At 39.4% G+C, this 22,486-nt stretch overlaps 1 protein-coding gene and 1 long non-coding RNA gene across 2 annotated transcripts in view; one reads left to right on the top strand and one right to left on the bottom strand.

Moving 5' to 3' along the window:
* EIF4E (eukaryotic translation initiation factor 4E) overlaps window positions 1-13,338 on the bottom strand; it is a 37,133-nt gene extending 23,795 nt beyond the window's left edge. The window contains exon 1 of the mRNA XM_046656622.1: window positions 13,229-13,338. Within this exon, the coding sequence (XP_046512578.1) occupies window positions 13,229-13,246 (18 nt within the window). The 5' untranslated portion in view covers window positions 13,247-13,338. The remainder of the gene's footprint in view (window positions 1-13,228) is intronic.
* Window positions 13,339-13,543: 205 nt separating this feature from the next.
* On the top strand, window positions 13,544-15,823 carry LOC124237195 (uncharacterized). Its single transcript, XR_006887953.1, has 2 exons — window positions 13,544-13,678; window positions 13,770-15,823. It is a non-coding gene; the product is annotated as an uncharacterized LOC124237195 (long non-coding RNA).
* The last annotated feature ends 6,663 nt before the right edge of the window (window positions 15,824-22,486 follow it).

The following is a 22,486-nucleotide window of genomic DNA, read 5'->3' as shown; positions in this document are numbered from 1 at the left end:
GAAAGGAAAATGTGATGATAGAGACATAAGAAATAACAAACAGATCCCCAACATTCTCTTTCATCTTTAGATGAAGATGGTATTTAAGGTGTGGCTTCTGACATTTTGGCAAATTACTCAGTTTTCCTGGGTCTCTCCTGTGTATACATGTTATTAAACTTTGTGTGACTTTCTCTTATAAAAAAAAAATAAGAACATGAGTAATCTAGAATGATAACAAGGTTAACCATAAAATTTAAATGTCAATGCTACTTAAACCAAAGGCCACCAGAAGACTCATATTTAAAGGTAAAAATGGAAAGATTTACATAAGTTGAACATTACACAAAAGTACAAAGTGCTTCAAAACTGTATCAATAACCTTGGGCCAGCCACGATGGCCTAGTGGTTAAGTTCGGCATACTGTGCTTCGGCAGCCCAGGTTCAGTTCCTGGGTACAGACCTACACCATTGTTAGCAGCCATGCTGTTGCACCAGCCCACATACTGAAAAACAGAGGAAGAATGGCACGAATGTTAGCTCAGGGCCAACCTTCACCAGAAAAAAATAAACGTATAAATATATATATATCAATAACACTATAATGACGTTAGGACTAGCATTTACACTGCACAAAATTATACGGGTTCCAGTTAAATGGTAATTTCTTTTTTTTTTAAGATTGGCACCTGAGCTAACAACGGTTGCCAATCTTTTTTTTTTTTCCTGCTTTATCTCCCCCAAATCCCCCCTGGTACATAGTTGTATATCTTAGTTGCAGGTCCTTCTAGTTGTGGCATGTGGGATGCCGCCTCAATGTGGCCTGACAAGCGGTGCCATGTCCACGCCCAAGATCCAAACCGGTGAAACCCTGGGGCGCTGCAGCGGAGCAATCAAACTTAACCACTCAGCCGTGGGGCCGGCCCCTCTATTTTAATTACCTTTCTTTTTATATTTAAGCAGAGTAGTGACATTTTATGCTTTTTCTTTTTCTTTTTTTTTCTTGGTGAGGAAGATTGGCCCTGAGCCAACAGCTAACATCTGTTGCCAAGCTTCCTCTTTTTTTTCTCCCCAAAGCCCCAGTACATAGCTGTATATCCTAGTTGTAGGTCATTCTAGTTCTTCCACATAGGATGCTGCCACAGCACAGCCTGATGAGCAGTGTGTAGGTCTGCGCCTAGGATCCAAACTGATGAACCCTGGCCACTGAAGCAGAGCATGCAAACTTAAGCACTCCGCCACCTGGGCAGCCCCCTATTTCAATTATTCCTTAAGGCTTTATAATTATAATTTGAAAAGCAAACATTTGAAAGAATTTAACTGCTGCTTTTTATTCCTTTTAAAATTTTGAAAAGCGTAACTAAAGTTTAATGATACTGATTAAATGTTGGTTTAAAAAAATCAATCTTGGGGCTGGCCTAGTGGCACAGCAGTTAAGTTTGTACATTCCGCTTCAGCTGCCTGTGGTTCGCCGGTTCAGATCCCAGGTGCAACCTACGCACTGCTTGTCAAGCCATGCTGTGGCAGGCGTCCCACGTATCAAGTAGAGGAAGATGGGCACAGATGTTAGCTCAGGGCCAGTCTTCCTCAGCAAAAAGAGGAGGATTGGTGGCAGATGTTAGCTCAGGGACAATCTTCCTCAAAAAAATTTTAAAAGTGCTAAAAGAAAAATCAATCTTTACAAGTCACAGTTAAACAAATCAGCAGTTGAATTCCTTCTCAATTCTATGGGTTAGTTTCTTTAAAGTTCTATAATATTAGAAGTTTAAGGTTAAAATTTCTATGTTAACTATAATTTTAATAAGAATTAGATTTGTCCTTTTATACTCCAACTATTTAAATAATCTCTCAAAATAAATCAACCCATATTTCGTTAAAAAACTAGAAAACAAGGTATAGTCACTATTTCAAATGTCCCCCGGTTTACAGAGTAGGTTATATCCTTCCATTCACTGAGCTTAAGTTAATGAATTATCATGCTTCCAAATAAAAAAGATTTATATTCTTTAATCCAGTAATTATACTTCTAAGAGATTTCTTCAATGAAACTGTCAGGACACTAACAGTTTTATATATTTTATATTAACAAATAAAAATGGAGACAATATATATCCATCAAAAGATACAACCAAGAGGTAACAGATAAATTAAGGTGTTCCTGACTGGGGCACTAAACATGATGTTCGGAAAACTGTTTTAAAACACTAATGTAAACATGAGAGAAAGTAGATTACAGAACTGTATAAACACTGAGCACTTTACTTTTTTGTGGGGGGACTTTATTTTTAAGAAGTCCTAAATAAACTGTCATACATCCAGACAATGGACTATTATTCTAAACTAAAAAGAAATGAGCTATCCAGCCATGAAAAGACATGAAGGAAGCTTAAATGTGTATTAAGAAGTAAAAGATGACAATGTGAACAGGCTACATACTGTGTGACTCCAGCTATTTGACATTCTGGAAAAGGCAAAACTATGGAGGCAGTAAAAAGATCAGTGGTTGCAAGAAGTAAGGAGGGAAGATAAACAAACAGGCAGACAACAGAGGATTTTCAGGCAGTGCAACTACTCTGTATGATACTACAATGGTAAATACATGTCATTACAAACCCACACACAAGCAGCCCTAAGGCCAGTTTGTGGACCCCAGCACAATGTATAGTTCCCCAATCCACCTGCAAAGATTTTGGCATTTTGATTGTTAATACTGAATTTAAGTACTAAATTCAAGAAAAATTAACATCTTTCCAACATCAAATCTTTTTCAAAAGCAAATTATGATGCTTCAATTATTAAAGTGCTCCATTGTATTTCCTCAATAGAGTTGTACAGCCTTTATTTATGAATCCTGAAAATTACTTACTAGGTTTATAATTCCTGGGCATTTGAAGGCACTGGCACTAGGATACATGAGTACTGCACATTACTTGCTAGGTTTATTATTCCTGGCAGTTTTTGCTCAGTTATAGGAAAACTAACACTGTATTCCATAATCAGAATGCAACAATAAGTGACTTTCATATCATAGTAAGTGTTACTTCTTTATTTCTTTCCTATTCAGTAATTCAGTAACTTTAAGATCAAGGGAGATCTGGGTTAAACACTTAAAGAGTGCCTGGCACATGACAGGCATTCATAAATGTTTTAACAAATGAATGATTCCAATTTGGTTCCCTCTCAAAATCCCACTAAAACTATAGTAAAGAGGTTTAAAAAAAAAAAAAAAAAGCCCACAACAATGGAGAGAGCAGAGGAAAAAAAGAAAGAGCTGGAATGTAGATGGAAAAGTGGTAAGCGATCACTGTACACAGATAGATCCTGAAGTCTCAGAAGCTGGCAGGAACTTTAGAACTGGGAGTGAAAGAAGCGGGTAAGTTAGAGAATTCAGGGCGAGCAGTTTCTGAAATAACTGGATCCTTCAAGCCCTCATCTGTTCCCCCTAATCCAAGTCACTAGGATTGCTGCCATCCAAGTTCAAAAAGAAAAAGAAAATAAGCAACTTGGAGGAACAGACAGGCAGGGAAAACAAAATGCCTTTAAAAATATGTACCTCTATATATCCTCAAAAGGATGTTAAGATTTTGCATGCATACAACTACTACAGCAAGCTACAAAAGTGAACATTCAGAAGACTAAAGAGAAACAGAACATCTGGAAATTAAATTATAAGACAGACAAGGTTGGAAAATAAATGAAATTTCCCAGAAAACAAAGCAAAAAAAGAAAATGAGAGCAAGATTTAAATTTTTTAAAAAAAGAGAGAACCAATCCAGGAGATCCAATATCTGAATAACTGTTTCAAAGAGAAAAAAGAGAGGAGGAAAATGACGAATTAATCTGTCAGAAGTGATGGATATGAGTTGTCCTATTAAAAAAGTCCAATGACTACCCAGCACAATGGATGAAAACACTCATACTAAAGCATGTCGTGAAATGGGGACAAGGAAAAGCATCACAAATTTCTGTGGAGTGGGAGGTGAACTGGTCACATAAAAAAAAAGAAGAGGGGCCAGCCCAGGGGCATGGTGGCTAAGTGCCCACATTCTGCTTTAGCAGCCTGGGGTTTGCTGATTCAGATCCCGGGTGTGGACATGGCACTGTTTGGCAAGCCATGCTGTGGTAGGCATCCCACATATAAAGAAGAGGAAGATGGGCATGGATATTAGCTGAGGGCCAGTCTTCCTCAGTAAAAAAAAAAAAAAAAAAAAAAAAGCAGAGGATTGGTGGCAGATGTTAGCTGAGCGCTGATTTTCCTCAAAAAAAAAAAAAAAAAAAGAACTAGCCATCAGAATAATTTCTGACTTATCAACAGTTACAAGAGAGGATGACCACAGAACAATGACTTCAAAATTCTGAAGTACACCCAGCCAAATGACAGATATGATGTTGTTTAATATACAAGGTCTCAAAAATCTTTAACTCTCATGTATGTTTTCTGAAAAAAACTACTGGAGATGTTAGCTACCAAAGTGAAACAAGAAACCAAAGAAGAGGGAGACAAGGAAGACAGAAAAGAAGGGAGTACAGAAGTCAGATGAGAGGGAATCAGGAGCACAGTAAAAGGAGATCCAAGACAGACAGGTGTTCACCAGACGTAAGATCTTGCCCACTGGTTTCCCCAGGAGAGGCTCTATTAGAAATTTCAGGAAGCCAGAGTCAAACTAGAACCCAGAAACTGTTTTCAGCTTATCTTCTCTTAGGAATGAACCTTCATCTAACAGTAGCAATACCATCCTTTCCTTAGCTGAAAGATACATATACTGGAGATTAAACTCTAAAGAGAATTAGACCGTAAAAATAAGATCAAGGGAATAATTAACACAAAAGTAAGGATAGTGGATGGGGGACGGGCCAAAGAAATACAAATGAGACAATGGAGTATGAAGCTGAGGTACCAATGATGTCTTAGATGATGGGTACATGGGTCTTGAGTTTGTTACTCTAGAACTTAGGCACATATGTATTTTATATTTTTTCTCTATAAATACATTTCACAACTAGAAACAGGAGAGCCCTGAAAAATAAAATTGTAACCTGATAGCCAACTACAGTCACAGAAATATTTGAACAGTAGAGTTTTTAAATTTTCAATCTGTTGCCAAAAGACTCACCTTACATTTACTACATTATCTCAGGTATGAAATGGTATACATAAAAAGTTATTTATCACAGTACTGAAATAGCAAACGGTTGGAAATAACCTATATGTCGATCAACATAGAAATAATTATGTTTAAAACCAAACCATGTAATATATACCATCACAAAAAAAGCGAAAGCTTTATGTGTTGATATGCAATGCTCTAAAAGACATGCTACAAAGTGAAAAACATAATGTGTCAGAATAGTGTATACAGTTTACATACTTGGCTACCATTTACTTTTTAAAAAGAATATACATCATATTTGCTTGTATATATACAAATTTCCCTAGGAAGATATAAACTGATACTGCTGGTTGCCTCCAGAGGTGATCCACCTGGATGGGATCATCTTGAGGAGGCTTCACTGAATACCCTTTTATCCAAAAATTTGAGTTTTGAACAATGTTAAGTACTGCCTATTCACATACACACTTTTTTTAAAACAGCAAAAAGAAAGGGCAGAGGACAATTTTAGTTCTATACAAGACCAAAAAATTATCTTTGAAAGTCTGAAATATAGAGAGAAGTTTTTCTAAGATAAAATTAAACTTATCCGGGGGCGGGCCCGGTGGCGCAGCGGTTAAGTTCCCATGTTCCACTTCTTGGTGGCCCGGGGTTCACTGGTTCAGATCCCGGGTGTGGATAGGGCATGGCTTGGCAAAAGCCATGCTGTGGTAGGCATCCCACATATAAAAAATAGGGGAAGATGGGCATGGATGTTAGCTCAGGGCCAGTCTTCCTCAGCAGAAAGAGGAGGACTGGCAGTAGTTAGCTCAGGGCCAATCTTCTCAAAAAAAAAAATTTAAACTTATCCAACCAAACTGGTCATATCCAGTTGTATCTTACAAAGTTAAGCCATATACAATATGCATATATGTTTGTATACACCAGAATATGTTTAGATTCTAGAGTTATACTGTCCAGTTTGGATAGCCACCAGCTACATACGGAATTAAATTTCAAGCAATTAAAATTACATTTAAATTAATTAAAATTAAAGTTTTAAATTTATCTCCTTGATGGGACTAGACACATTTCAAGTGCTCAATAGCCATGTATGACTGGTGGCTACCATATTGGACAGTACAAATACAGAACATTTTCATCATCACAGAAAGTTCTCCTGGACAGCCTTTTCCTAGAAGAATCCTCAAAAACTGGTTAACAGTGGATGCTTTGGAGAAAGGAACTAGGTAGCTGGAGAAGATAAGTTTTTCACACTAATAAGCTAGGACTTAGCCTGTACCAGGCAGCATCCTTAATATTTCCTGTTAACTCACTTAATCCTTACTGCATTTCAATGTAATTGATTTCCTTTGTAATCCTAATTATTTTATTTAATGCATTTAAAAGTATTATTCTGAGAATGGGGCCATAAGCTTCACCAGATTGCTAAAGGGATGGATTTGAATTTTGGACCATGAGCATGGATTACGAATTCAAGAAAAGTTATTAAAAAATGAATAAAAGCTAAAAATCATTATCTATAAACCAAAATCTAAGTGATTTTACAATCCTAAACATTATAAAAAAATTGTGTACAAGTTCAAATGAAAAAAAAAGGTATCACCCCTAAGCCTACCATGCCACCACCCATAAATCATCCAGTATATCCTTTCAGAGATATAATTTTATGTCTATTTATGTCTAATGATGACCTATGCATCAATTTCACTCTTAAGGTAGGAGTTTTACTGAAAGTAAAGAGTTGGACTTTTTAGTTTGGGTTGAATTTTACTTTCTTTTTTTGAACAGAATAGTAACAAAACATGAGGCCAGGACCTGGGTTTGAGTTCTAGCTCTCTCACTTAGAAACTAGTAACCTTGGTAGAAATTTGAAAATCACTTGACATAGGAATTTCTCACCTATAAAAAGTATCCCAAATATTGAAGATTAGGGAAAAAACTACAAGAAAAAGATGTACATTTTATCTTTGCATTAAAATACCAAATTTTCTTGCCTTAATACTTGAAATTATCATCACACTTTGTGGTAGCATAGGCTGTTGCCCTAAGATGACCATGTAAAACTCAAGAATTTTTTATAGTAATACTATTATTAGTTCACATTAAGTATTAAAATCTTACTGACTGCCGCTGAAATAAGCAGAGCACAGAAAGACTATAATAATTCTGCACAGCATTCTGTAATAACAAGTTTAAAATATACAACTAAAAACACGCAAATGGACATTTTAGCCTTTAGGATTACTATAAAGCTATGAGTTTCAGAGAAATCTTACAGTCTTATTACTACTTTCCCCAAACAATTTAGTTTTTAAGATTAGCAACATATTATAACTGAAACTTCTTCAAAGCAACTATTTAACTCTTTGCCAGACCTTTTACCAAGATTCCTAAAAGTACAATGGTAATTGAGAGTAAATTCCATATCTGCAAATTTTTAAAAATTTACTACACTGTTTTCACCAGAAAATATTTTAACTGGCAAATGGTTTGAATTGACATGGTCCAGAAATCAAAGGAAAAGGGGGAGAAGAGAAGCGACCATTTGCTTTCTTTAGAAATCTACCCACAAAGTTTTGGATCAGTTACTAAAATACGGTATATTTTATATAACTACTTGTTCCGTACTTGTTATCTAACTACTTGTATCATATAACTACTTGTTCAGTCCTCAGATTCAGACATTAAGGTTATCTTTTCTTATGATTCTGTACTTCGGTTATCAAACACTGTAGAAAAACAGAGCCGAGAAACACACGTCCACACATTTTCTTTGACAGCTGTAGGAAAACATCTATGAAGTTTATCAAATTAATCTTCCCAAGTCACAGAAGGAAAGCACATTACATGTGGACTGAAAAGACAGTGTCATGGTTAAGAACACGTACTCTGGAACTTGGCTACTTTAGCTTGAACTCCACCCCACCACTTATTAGCTGTGAGATCTTGGGCAAGTTTGTCACACAAAGTTACTTAACCTCTTTGTGCCTTGGTTTCCTCATCTGTGAAACAAGAATAAAACCTACCTCACAGGGCTGCAATGAGGATTAAGTCAATTAATATACATAAAGCACTTAGTGTGGTGTATGACACAGAATAAGTGCTATATGTTAGCTATTATTAAGAAATAAAGATCTGCCTACATTACAAATTGCTGTTACCAACAGGTTGTGGTTAAAAGGTCATTTTTATTGAGTCAGTTGCTTAGAACTCTCAATCTGTATCCCTGGAAATCCAATGCTGGTTAGAGTTGTCACAATTCCTCAGAAACTTACTGAACACAGCGTGACTAAACTACAGCTTCCCACTATTTCTATGGAATAATGTATCAAAAGTTCCAACTGGGAAAAAACCTTATTTTTCCGACAACATTCTCAGGTTCTAGAAGTGACTAGAAATGACTACTCAGTAGCTAACAAATTGACTTTTCTCTTTCTTCATCAGACACCAATAGGAACTTCTAAACGAGCACTAGTGATTTTGACAGTAGGCAGAGCATCGAGAAGAGTAGCTGAGGGTTGTGGATCACAAAAAGCCAAGGACTGATAATCACAAGACAGCTGTGTGAACTTCCGAGCAAAGAGAGGAAAAGGTGGACACGTGTGTGCATGGATACACCTGCACGCAACACATTCATGGGGGATTAACTTTGTCTAGCTCTTCGTAACTGACAAACTGTCACTTATTTCCGTTATGACAACTAAAAATCAAAATCACTGTAGGATATATTCTTAATTTCCATTTTTCAGCTAGACTTAGAAATTTCAGTCTTCAAGGTCACACAGATATTAAAATTACACCATAATCCATGCTTACGTCCCCATCTCAAAAAAGTCTCTATGACAAAAATGGGGCAACTCACAGGTACCAGAGGATAAGGTAATTTCCAGTATCAGAGAGAAAGCCAAGTCGAAATTATCATTGCTAGAACAACTATGTCACAGGTTCCTTGTTACGTCCAGGCCTACTCGTACTTCTACTATATTCTTAACCTTATATAAATCGAATAGAATATTTTACAAAAAAAATTTTTTTCCTAAAATTTTCTATCCAAATTGGATTAAGTTTACGTAATTCCTTTTACATTTTATTCTCTGCAACTTCAATGTTCAAACTTTGTTTCTAAATGAGATTTCTCTAAGTCAAATAATTATGCATAATATTAATTCAAAGCATACAATTAAGCGAAATTTGGAATATAAACACCCGTACCTAATTTATTTGGTTTACGAATGAACTCTGATATACTGGGTTCTTTCATTAAAGCAAAAACACACATATTAATTTGCAAGGTCTGCTTGTTAGTCAACAATCTTTACTTAACAAAAAACACTGAATTATATAATAACATACTTGTCAATATGTATTTAAGCCTTATTTACTTTTAGTAAATAAACTCTTTACAATCTAAGGCATGTTTCTAAAGGATAAAAAAGGAAACATTAGATCAGCTGACCAAGCTGATTCCACTTACAAAATTAACTTTTAATTTATTAAAAAAATCCACAAGAGGGGCTGGCCCCGTGGCTGAGTGGTTAAGTTTGCGCGCTCCGCTGCAGGCGGCCCAGTGTTTCGTTGGTTCGAATCCTGGGCGCGGACATGGCACTGCTCATCAGACCACGCTGAGGCAGCGTCCCACATGCCACAACTAGAAGAACCCACAACGAAGAATACACAACTATGTACCGGGGGGCGTTGGGGAGAAAAAGGAAAAAAAATAAAATCTTTAAAAAAAAAAAAAAAAAATCCACAAGATACAATATAAAAACAAGTAAAATTATACATCTTCAGTTTAACTAAAGGAACCAAAATTAATCTCTTACCTGGAAAAGAATTGCAAGTCAAAAAACAGCCCAATAATAAAGAACGTAGAATGAAGACACAGCTACGAAGAAACAAGACCCACTGAAGGCAAATGGCCTGGGGAAAGTGCTCTATCTTCATCAACTAACATTAACTCTAACTTGACCTAGCCACAACTCAAATGCCGAGAGAATAACAGGAGAGTACTGTTTATCCCAATGTTCAAAGTTTTGCCATATTACCTGTAAAGACGTAAAATGCTTCCTTTAATTTGTCCTGTCAAGCTTCTCAACAAATTTAGTATTTGTAAACCACATCTTAATGTAACTAAACTCATACACACACACTTGAGAAAAATCACACAATAATATCAAACTGAAAATGACTGATATTTTATGTAATTTTCATAGATTAAAAATTCCCCATGGGCCAGTCAGGGCTAAGTGGTTAAGTTCGTGCGCTCTGCTTCGGCAGTCCAGGGTTTCGCCGGTTCAAATCCTGGGCGCGGACATGGCATCGCTGATCAGGCCATGATGAGGTGGCGTCCCACATGCCACAAGCAGAAGGACCCACAACTAAAAATATACAGCTATGTACTGGGGGGGTTGGGGAGAAGAAAGAAAAATACAAATCTTAAAAAAAAAAATCTCGGCGCAGCAGTTAAGTGCGCACTTTCTGCTTCAGAGGCCCGGGATTTGCTGGTTCAGATCCCAGGTGGGGACACGGCACTGCTTGTCAAGCCATGCTGTGGTAGGCGTCCCACATATAAAGTAGAGGAAGACGGGCACGATGTTAGCTCAGAGCCAGTCTTCCTCAGCAAAAAGAGGAGGATTGGCAGATGTTAGCTGAGGGCTAATCTTCCTCAAAAAAAAAAAAAAAATTTAAAATTGTCAAAAAGAATCTAAATTACTAACTTGTGGACAAGGCTGCATTAAAAATTTGCATTTTCACTAAAAATAAACACTCCAATACTATTTTACATACATTCTCAAACTACTACAGTTTAATCTGGCGTTCCATGTTCACACACTTTAGGTTTTTAAGTTTCCTACTCCCCAAGTTTAAATGCAGTCTCCAAACCTCTGGGTCAGCACTAGAACAAATTCTACACTGTATCAGTGACCACATCAATGGGAATTAAGCTCTTTAAGAACCACTTCTTGCATAACTTTGTATCCTAAGGAACGCTTGGTTAAACTCCTAAACATCAGGGGCTATAAATATTTACCAACTCAAACTAATCCTTCAACTCTCTGTAGTTCTGTGCTGTTGAAACAAAACTGCACAGCTTTGCAAAATCCAAAGGACCTAAATGTCACTGAAACTTCACAGAGTACATTACTGTTTTACGAATTTAGGTCGGAGCCTTGCCCCATTACCAGCTGCAATGCTTTTTAGTGACACTGGTACAGAGGGTAGGAGAGCAGATCCAGTCAAAAGTAGACAACACCCTAACAGGGTTTTGAGTTAAAATTTTACATATTTATCCTACGTCTTTATCTATGTAACATTAATGTTCTCAAGTCAGTTAATTGCACCAGCAACTTAAGAGAGAGTTTTGCAGTCAACCTAATTTATAGGAACATAAATAAAAACTGGTACCGATAAAAGAACAAGTAACCAAGTAGAAAAGCTGCCTTAAATGCTGACAACAAGGTAAGCATAGTTTACATCAATGTAACGAAAAATAACTTTTTTGTATTCTGTAGGCCTTTCCATGACTACTTTCTGAAACAGTACAAAAGTCTTTAAAAAGCCAAAGCAAGGGGCTAAGTGGTTAAGTCCGTGCGCTCGGCTTCGGCGGCCTAGGGTTTTGCCGATTCCGGATCCTGGGCGCAGACATGGCACCGCTGGTCAAGCCATGCTGAGGCGGCGTCCCACATGCCGCAACTAGAAGGACCCGCAACTAGAATACACTACTACGTACTGGGGGCTTTGGGGAGAAAAAAAAGCAGGAAAAAAAAAGTCAAAGCAAACTGGTAAGCAAGCCATTATCAAAGTCAGAAACTACCACTACAGATACACAAAATATCGGGGAACCAGGGTCTAGAACCGGTTCCAGAATGTCAAAGGTTCTCTGGTTATTAATACAGTCCATTATGCCTCTAATACAATGTCACTTAGATGTGACATTCCTAAAACGGCAACACAGGCCTAGAAGTTTCAGTGCCGGTGCTGGCAAACTCAAACTATGACAAAGATACTCTCTCCCTTGGGCGGTTAACTACCAACTTTCTGCTCCAGGATCAGCTTGTTTCAACTAAGTTTAAGACAGAGCCTAAACTGAGGACAGCAGATAGAAGAGAGAAAGAGAAAATAATCCAAGGGAAGATTAATTTTAAAAGTGAAGTTCCTGTTTCCAGTAAACCGTGCCTTAGATGTCTTTCAGACGATAAAGGCTCGGAAGAACAGCTGGATGGCGACCAGTCCGCATCCTGAGGCGTGCGCACTGCGCGGAAAGGATGAATGAATGGAGGCGGCGCGGGTGAGACGCAGCAGGTCCGGCCGGCAACCAGACCCGCGGCAGCGATCAGTAGGCCTCGCTCCTCCCCCTTCCCTCCTCCATGACAGCCCAGTCTCCAGCATGGAGGGGCGAGGACAATGTGATCCCCCTGCTCACCACCACCACCACCCTGCATCCTACTCAGGAAGCTTCACCGCGTGACACGCGGCTCTCCTCCCTACCCCAAACCTCCCTCGCCTCGCGGGCGGCTGGAGTACCATGCGCTCGCCCCTCAGCTCCCCCGGCGAGGTCGAAGCTCCGCGCGTGCCGCGACGCCGCTCCCGCCCAGCCCACCCTCCGGCGACGCGCGCCACCCGCTCCCTGCACGCCGGTCTGACGAAGACCCGCGCGCGCCCCACGACCGAGCCGCCGGGCTGGATCGCGGGCGGGAAGGAGGGCTGGGCAGCCGGGGGCTCCCTCCTGCACCTCCTTCCAGGCCGGCTCGCCACCCACCCTCCCTGCGGATCCCGGCGCCCGCTCGGAGCCGACCCTGCGCCCTGGCGTCCCGAAGGCGCAGTCCCCGCACACCGAGCCCGGGGCCCCGGGCCCCGCCACCCCGGGAGACACCCCGCGGCCGGCGGGAGGCCGCGCCGCCCCTCCCCCACGTCTCCCCCCAGCGCCCAGCCCCGCCAGAACGTGTGCGCTCCACGCCGCGCCGCCAGCCTCCGGGGCGCCCCCGGTCGCCGCGGGGAGGTCAGGCCCAAGAAGAGGGGGAGGGGGCGGCAAGGGGCAGTGTGCGCGCCAGGAACGCCGTCCCGCGGGGTCCCCCAGCCCGAAGGGAGCCGGAGCGCGGGGGCCGGTGGGGGTGGGGGCCGAAGGCAGTACTCACCGGTTCCACAGTCGCCATCTTAGATCGATCTGATCGCACAACCGCTCCTGAAGGGGGGGGTGAGAGGAAAAAAATGAGATTCAAACCGGATTGGCCGGCTGCTGTCCACGTGACGGACGTGTCCGTTTGGCCCTGGCGGCGCCTGCGCAAGACTGCGGCTGCGTGAGTGACGAGAGGCTTCTGGGAAGTGGAGTCTCTCTCTCTCTCTTTTTTTTCCAGGGCAAAGAAGTTAAAAAAAAAAAAAAAAAGGCCAGGTCACGTGGCTGATGGGTAGGGTGCGTGGTTCCCGGCGCGGCGACGCTCGCGTGCTGCAGGGTGGTTTTCAGTCCTCTGCGCTTCCACCTGGGTAGCTGCTGTCGCACTTACTGCCAGGCATGCCTATTGTGCCCTTTGTCGCCCTGGCCTCCCATCTTCCCCGGAAGGTTGGGTCCTGCAGGCTCAGCACGCACAGTAAGGCTTCATTTGCTTAGTTGCGGTCCCAGGACAAGTTTGGCTGTGTGTTTATTTAATTTTCTTTTGACTTCGCACCATTTTCTCTTAGTTTCAGAAGGAGGCGGCGATGGAGAGTCGTCGTTTAAGCGGTCGGCCCTCCCCCGTCCCCGGCTCCGCTAGCGCCGGCGGTCGCTGGTTGCCATCGCTGCGAAACGGGATGGCGGAACCGCCCACAGGACCCACTTGCCACAGGCTGGGGGAGGGGGAATGCACCCGACGGCCTTTCCAGTCCCAGATCCTGAGATGAAGACCTCGGAGCGTGGAAGTAAAATTGCTTGGAAGTTCTGTGCTCTCGGTGCCACTATTCTGCTTTAACGTGAACGGAAACAGCCTAAGTCCAGGTGCCAGCCAGGGAGGCCACTCCGGGCCCCGCTGACTAAGCCCTGGACTGACCGTCAGGAGTCGTTAGGCCGGGTCAACTGTGACTCGGGACGTTGACTCATTCTCCCTAGGCGAGTGACTTAAGCATTCAGTGTCTCAGCTTTCTCATTTATGAAGCGCTGATGATACACTTACCTCACAAGGGTGTGCTATGGTAATGGTTGCATCCGGCTTTGACAATGCATCGGACTCTATAAATGCTTTATAATAAGCAACCTGGTGCCTTCCTAAGGATCAGCTGCTTCCCCTGATGTTTTTTCAAACGATGTTTAAATTTTTCTTTTGTTTACTTTGTTACATTATGATGTACACCAACGCAATTTTAAAGTTTCAAGACAATTTTTTTCTTTATAACTGTAGGTACCCTCAGCAGAAGCTTTAATGTTCACGAAAATATTGTTGTATTCACCACAATCATTGGCAATTAGAAATTTATCCCCACACTGGCATCCTACATTTCCTTTCCCTCTAAGACAGTGTTATCTTTTCTCAAGACAGTGTTATGCTGCACAGTGTGATTGTTAAGACAACAAATAGAGATAAATCTGGTAGAATACTACTATAAGGTTCTAATGAGGGAGACATTAGACCACTACTATTTTCCATGTTTCTTAAGAATGTTAACACCAGAAAAATCAGTATAAGCAGAGTGCCTGTGCCTGCCTGCTTATAGTGTTGCTGATGTCCAGAGCTGTGTCATACCTATTGTTGAGTACATAATGGTGGCTTGAGTTGACTAACACATCACTGAAGCTGTATAAGAACTCAAAACCATGGCCTGTTCCTATGTTGTGGTTTACCTGGGTATCAGAGGTGATTAATGAAAGCTTTTGTCCAGTCAGCTTAGCTCTAGTAGGTTTAAAGTAGATGGAATTAAAACAAACATAGACAGATAAATGGATTTCTACTTCCAGAGACTATCTGTTGCTTAGACTACCCAAAGTAACTACAGTTGATCTCAGTGGTATTTCCTGTTGGTTAAAAGTAGTATCTGGTTATCTTCTTGGAGGTGATAGCGTAGATGTATTCTTTTCAGGATGCTGCTAGATAACACAGCAAAGAATTAAGGAGATTTCACTCCCCATATAGGACTGAAAGCCAGTGATGTTCTTAAAACTTTTTTTAATGATAGCCTCCATTTTATTAACTTTTCTCTTGATCAAAAAACTCCCCACTTTTGTCAGCCATCCTAGTACTTCTGCAATACTTATGTATGTTCCTATGTCTTATAGCTTGATTTCTTTCCATTTTGCATAGACTTTGTTGCATGTGTTTTATGGCACGTTCATGTGTTTGCCTAATATCACTATTAGATTCTACTTTGTCAAAGATTTGGTGATTAGATTTTTATGTGTGTATGTGGTTGTTTTGTTTTTGCTAATCTGAAATATACAGAGCAGAAATTTTATACTTTATTAATCCAGAAAAAATTACATTGTTTCCTTGCTACCACATTCCTGCTTATGCTTAAAGAAAGGGTAATAAAAAGATACATGAAATGGGATATAGTATTAAAATACTATTCTACTTGATCCAGTTATCTGGTTAATACATAACTAATGGCCCAGCATAGCATCATTATTTATAAGCCTGGAATGATTTGTCATCATTTAGTATCTGTAGATAGTCCTGATCTTTTCTCTATGTAACATATTCCTCGAGCTGGTATATTACTAGTCTTTATAGATTTAACTGATGGTAAAACACTTTATTTTGATGGAACACCAGTTGTTTTTATCATGTATTTACCTCTTTGTTACTGGAATTATTTTAGGATTTCTAGATAAGCAGTCATTGTTTTGCTGGGAATTGTTCAAGTATGGTTCAAACTGATCACATCTGTACAATCAATCCCTCAAAAATAGCACTGCTGCCCTGTCTAGGACTTTAAAAACAGCCATGGAATTTTAGACATCCTGTTCAGATTAGATGCCTTTCTTAGTGTCTGATCAGTACAAAGTCACCATTTTTCTTATAATGAGTAGGTTTTGAGAAAAAGATATGAGAGATTGCCTGATAAAGTAAATGATCTTTAGTATTGCAATTGTTGAGTATTAACTTAGATATAAACTAAACCAACCTCTAACCAACACCAACATTAGTTTTTGTTTTTAAACCTATTCACTCTCTTTTTAAACTTGGTCATACTTTACTTTATGCTCTACTTTTTAAAATTGTTATTATCACTTTCTACACTGATGTTCCTTTAGCAAAGACCTAAGACGATGACTTCTAACAGGGTAAATATGGGCCGGCCCGGTGGTGCAGAGGTTAAGTTCGCACGTTCCGCTTTGGCTGCCCGGGGTTCTCTGGTTTGGATCCCAGGTGCGGACATGGCACCACTCGGCAAGCCATGCTGTGGTAGGCGTCCCACATATAAAGTAGAGGAACATGGGCATGGATCTTAGCTCAGGGCCAGTCTTCCTCAGCAAAAAGAGGAGGATTGGCAGCAGATGGTAGCTCAGAGCTAATCTTCATCAAAAAAAAATTTTTTTAAATAATAAATAAATAAGTAAAATTTAACAGGATAAATAATCTTTTCAATTACAATTGTATAGTTCAGTATTTAAGAACATGAGCTCCGATGTCAAATTATCTTGGTTCATAATCCCAATTCTACTGTTTACTGTGTCACCTTACACAGATTAGTCTCTTTGTGCCTCACTTTTGTTGTGAGTTAGGTGGCCATAATAATAGTACTTATTATGTATAACCGGTTAGTGTGAGAAATAAATGAGTTAATCCATGTAACATGCTTCAGTAGTTTTTAGAACATGGAAAGCGCTCAATGTTAACTATAATTAGCATGACATAATATTATATTGACATAAATTTCTACTTTTTAGTGTAGTATAATATGCTTAAGAATTCTTTTATGCATAGAACCAACCATAGCCTTTATCTTTAAGGATATTCCAGGCCTTCAAAGTCAACTAACATTTATTGATTTCCTATAACATGCCAAGTAGTTTTCATATTGATTACTTCATTTGACCTTTGTAACACTTAAGTGAATTATACATTATCCCCATTTTATAGATAAAGAAACAGACTCAGTAAAGTTAGGGGATGTATGCAAGTCCACACAGCCAATGGTGACCTGGAATTCAAACCCAATTTTCTTGACTCAAAGATTCTTCCCTCCAAATCATGGCTGCTTTCCTCTCATAGGTTCTTCCAAGTGCCTTTTTCTCTTCAAAGGACTTCTGATACTAAGTTCATTTATAGAACTGACAAACCATCCAAGAAGTGTTGAGTTAGTAATGGGAAATGTGAATTGCTGAAGGATATTTAAAGGACATGGGAAGCCCAGGCACTTCCTTCCTGGACTGTAAAATCGGCTTGGCATCCTAAGTCATAGGAATATAAATAGTTCGGTACCCATATAAAGAAGTGTGACTAAGGACCAAAAGGATGCAGCTAACAAGCACTCATTCACGTAATGAATGAGGCAGTCACAGAGTTCCTTCCCTTGTTTCATTCACTGCTCTGTTGCAATGCTGTCTCCTGAGGGAAGGCTCCCTTGACCACCCTGTCAAAATTAGCGTGCCCACTATTCTTTATCCCCTTACCCTGCTTTATTTTTCTTCAGACCACTTCATAATCCTAGCTCTAAACCCAATATTATATTAAACATTTAATTAATTGTTGACTGTCTCCACTAGTAAAATACTAGCTTCTTGATAGGTAGGTAGATTGCTAACAAACATTTGGGAAAACCCCAAATCTAATTTTAGAAACTACACAATAACTCTAGCCTTAGGACCAATAATATAGGTAATAGGAAAATTACTATATGACAGGCGCAATATTAAGCAGTTTACATGCATTGATAATACCTCATTTTATCTTCAAAACAACCTTCTGAGATAGATAAGGAGCCTGAGGTTGAATAACTTTCCCCAAGAATGCAGTTTCTGTTTTCAGGGCTCTTAACCACTATGTAATATTGACTAGATTGTAATTGGATTGCCTAATAAGAAAGATCATTGTCTGAAATCATGAGAAAGAAATAATCTACAAAGAGTATGTGAAAAATTCATCTAAGTAGTATGTTGGGCCAACAATAAGGTTCTTCCCCAAATGAACTTAATTTACCTTTTAAAATTGAAATTAGGAACAAATTAAAATGTATGGGACAAGATCAGTAGTCTTTGGAAATAACCCACAGGTTTGTAAATACCCCAAATTCGGTTAGAGGTTTGCATGGAACTCTGAGGAGGTACAATTGGATTTTCATTACTCTGTACATGAGAAATGCCTAAATTGAACTTGTCTAAAGAAAGAAATATGTTAAATGACTGGGAGTTGGTCTGGGGACATCTGTAAAAGAGGGATCTAAAATGACAATATTTGATGATCTATCTCTAGCATTTTTCCAGGGACAGGGTGCCCTGGCACAAAAATATGGATCTCTGGCTTGTTGGTCCTTTTTGGGAATGATTTCTTGAGGACGCCAACCATACAGTGAATCCATCTTGTTTTGACCCCAGGTTCATGAAACAGCCGTGTGATAAATGTATCTTCCCGTAATATTTGTATGCAGGGCTGATATGGAAACATCAGCCTCCAGACCACAATAGTTATGTTGCTCAGAGTCCATTTTTTTGGAAGAAGAAGAATATTAGCCCTGAGCTAACATCTGCTGCCAATCCTCCTCTTTTTGCTGAGAAAGACTGGCCCTGAGCTAAGATCCGTACCCATCTTCCTCTACTTTATATGTGGGACACCTGCCATAGCATGGCTTGCCAAGCGGTGCCATGCCCGCACCCAGGATCGGAACCAGTGAACCCCAGGCAGTCAAAGTGGAACGTGCAAACTTAACCGCTGCGCCACCAGGCCGGCCCCTCCATTTTTTAAATGGTACTAACTTTTTTAGTTTGTTATAATTATGCTGTATGAGCTTGGCTAAGGGAAAGCTACTCTTGTGGACTGGATTTTCTGTGTCTTCAGACTGTGATGATTCTCCGAGGAAATGCCGACCTATAGAATTGCCTGGGTGGCTAATTGGCCTTCCCCAAGACTTGCCATGTGCCTTTCTACTCTAGCTGCATCTTTGGAGACCTGTGATTCACCTGCCTGTTCACTCTTACTCTCAATTCAGAGTTTGACAGACACCAATTCTCATTCAGGACATTGTTTAAAAACATGAGATGTACTAAAAATGATCAAATATGACCTTATGTGTTTTGAGGAGCTAATGGAAAACCATGGTTATTGTATTTTAAAAATAAATAATAAAATAATGATAATGATACTCCAAGAGAGCCATTTATATCTTTTGAAAAAAATGAGAAATCGCTGTTAAAGACTTGCTGTTTGGGGAGAACTTTTGTCATCTCTATGGATGCATTTAGTACAAATTGACCAACGGCATTCAGAGCTCTGAAATGGAAAGTTAGGAAACAAGCATGCATATTTATCATATCAGTACCTTATATTATCAAGTTTTAAGAAGGGAGAAAGGGTTTGATCCAGATATGTGTATTAGCAGACTGGTACTATTTATTTTATTATTATTTACTTATTTTTTTGTATTATTTATTATTTAAACTGAGTTCTGATAAATGAGAAAATACCATGCTGGGCAGACTTATGAAACAAACTGTTAGTTCAATTGCCAGGCAGTTTATGGAAATGGCACCTTAAAAAAAAAAAACCTGACCTTGCTTAAAAGTCCTTATATGCTTTTAATCTTTATATGCTTTTTCCCCTGAAGGTCAAGAGTATTTATTCAGATGAGAGTTAAATGTGATAACTACTTCATTTACAATAAAATAAGATGGCAAGATGAGTAAACAGGATCTTATCTCTTTACTAGAGCTTAATTTTTACATTCTGAAAGAGGTTTTTGGAAATATATAGGAAAATATCAGCATTGTTAAAATTGAAAAACCAAAGTGAAGTTACTGTGTTTTGTTCATTACAAAAAAAAAAGATTAGCTAAATGTAATTAGTACTTGAAAGGCAAAGTGATCAACAGTTCTTGACTGAAAATATTTGAGTGAAAGCATTTAAATATTTTAGCTTTTTACTTTGTTTTTGTCTTAAAAAGGAACATTGGGCCAGCCTGGTGGCATAGTTCATATGCTCCACTTCAGCAGCCCAGGGTTCACACATTTGGATCCTAGGCGCAGACCTACGCACCACTCATCAAGCCATGCTGTGGTGGCATCCCACATACAAAATAGAGGAAGATTGCCACAGATGTTAGCTCAAGGCCAAAAAAGAAAGAAAAGAATGTCAAGAGGCCAGCCCTGTGGTATGGTGGTTAAACTCGGTGCACTCTGCTTCAGTGGCCCAGGTTCCCGGGTTCAGATCCCATGTGCAGACCTACACTGCTTGTCAGCCATGCTGTGGCAGCAACCCACATATAAAGTGGAGGAAGATTGGCACAGTTGTTAGCTCAGGGCTAATCTTCATCAGCAAAAAAAGAGAGTGTCACATTGTATGTCAACTATATCACAGTAAAGCTGCCTTTAAAAAAAAAAAGCTGAAAAAGAACATGTTAAATATAGAAAATTCATGCTGTTTTCTGAACCTGCCTAGGGGGCAAAGGTATTTAAAGTATTCATAAAGAAACTTGGAATTATGTTGTTGTTTTGGGAAATTAAATCAGATATCTGATAGAATATAAGAGTACTTAAGGGGCCGGCCTGGTGGTGCAGCGGTTAAGTGCACATGTTCTGCTTTGGCGGCCCAGGGTTCGCCAGTTTGGATTCCGGGTGTGGACATGGGCTGCTTGGCACGCCATGCTGTGGTAGGCATCTCACCCATAAAGTGGAGGAGGATGGGCACCAATGTTAGCTCAGGGCCAGTCTTCCTCCGCAAAAAGAGGAGGATTGGCAGCAGTTAGCTCAGGGCTAATCTTCCTCAAAAAAAAAAAAAGATTACTTAAAAGCCCGGCACTTAGCTCTGAAAAAAGAAAAGTCACAACTACACTCAGAAAATTTGTTTTATTGTTTGTTTGATTTTTAACTTGAAGGTGGACTTTAGTACAAGATTTCACTTTGGGGATGGGACAACAGCTTAAATTCATTTGAATCTATAAACTTTTGGTTTTCAAAATTGTTAAGGAACTTTGGAACAGAATTGGAATTTTCAAAATTATTTTATTATTCAATTGTTATTTTTTATTGTTTTTCCTCTTGGTGATTTGCTTTTTTAAATCCATTTAATCTTATATAATGGTTTGTTTTAAACAAAATATAACAAACAACATTAAAGAAAATGTTTTTTTAAAAAGGAAAATCTCTTCTACTACCCTAATGTATCCACATGCCAACACTTTATGCTTTTACATTTTATAGGGCACATACAATTCTGCGTTTTTTCACATGATATCTAATTGCAAATATCTTGGATATTGGTTATAGACTAGATAATTTTTAAACATTTTATTTTGAAAAATTATCAAACTTAAAGAATAGTTGCACGAGTAACTCCCACAAACCCTTCTAAATTTACCAGTCATTAACATGTTACCTGTCTCTCTCAATCTTTCTCTCATTATTTCTGAGCCATTTGAGAGCAAGTTGCAGACATAATGACCTGTAAATACTTCAGCATGTTCCTTCTAAGTGCAAAGATGTTTTCTTACAGAGCCAAAATACAATGAATGAAATCAGGAAATGTAATATTGATTCAATGCTTTTATCTAAAATATAATCGTTATTCAAATGTTGCCAATTATTCCAAAAATTACTTTCATAGAATTTTTTTTTCCAATCCAATATCATGCATCACGTTAGTTGTCAAGTCTCTTCAGTTTCCTTTAATTTGGAAGAGTTCCTCAGTTTTTCTTTGTCTTTTTTTTGTTAAAGATTGGCACCTGAGCTAACAACTGTCACCAATCTTCTTCTTTTTTTTTTCTTCTGCTTTTTTCTCCCCAAATCCCCCCAGCACATAGTTGTGTATTTTTAGTTGTGGGTCCTTCTAGTTGTGGCATGTGGGACACTGCCTCAGCATGGCTTGATGAGTGGTGCCATGTCCACGCCCAGGATGGGAACCAGTGAAACCCTGGGCCGCCAAAGTGGAGTGTGAGAACTTAACCACTTAGTCACGGGCCAGCCCCTTTTCTTTGTCTTTTGAGACATTGACATTCTGAGGAGTAAATAACAGTTGTTTTAAAGAATAGCCTTTAATTTGCTTTATCTGGTTGTTTCCTTATGACGATTTAATACTCAGTGCTGATAAGGTTGCTGTGACCTTGTCACCTTGATACAACACTTCTGTATCTGTCACGTTGATACCACACTTTTGGATCTGTGCACTTTTGGCAGAAATATTACATCAGTAACATTGTGTCCTTCCTGGTGCATCCCATCAACATTGGTAACATTAGCGGCTTCAGAATATTCCACTGAGTGGATATATTACAATTCT

The sequence above is a fragment of the Equus quagga genome, chromosome 3 (genome assembly GCF_021613505.1).
Source record: "Equus quagga isolate Etosha38 chromosome 3, UCLA_HA_Equagga_1.0, whole genome shotgun sequence".
NCBI classification, from domain to species: Eukaryota; Metazoa; Chordata; class Mammalia; order Perissodactyla; family Equidae; genus Equus; species Equus quagga.
Note: the sequence above shows the minus strand (reverse complement) of the source record. Positions and strands in the feature narration are given on the sequence as shown.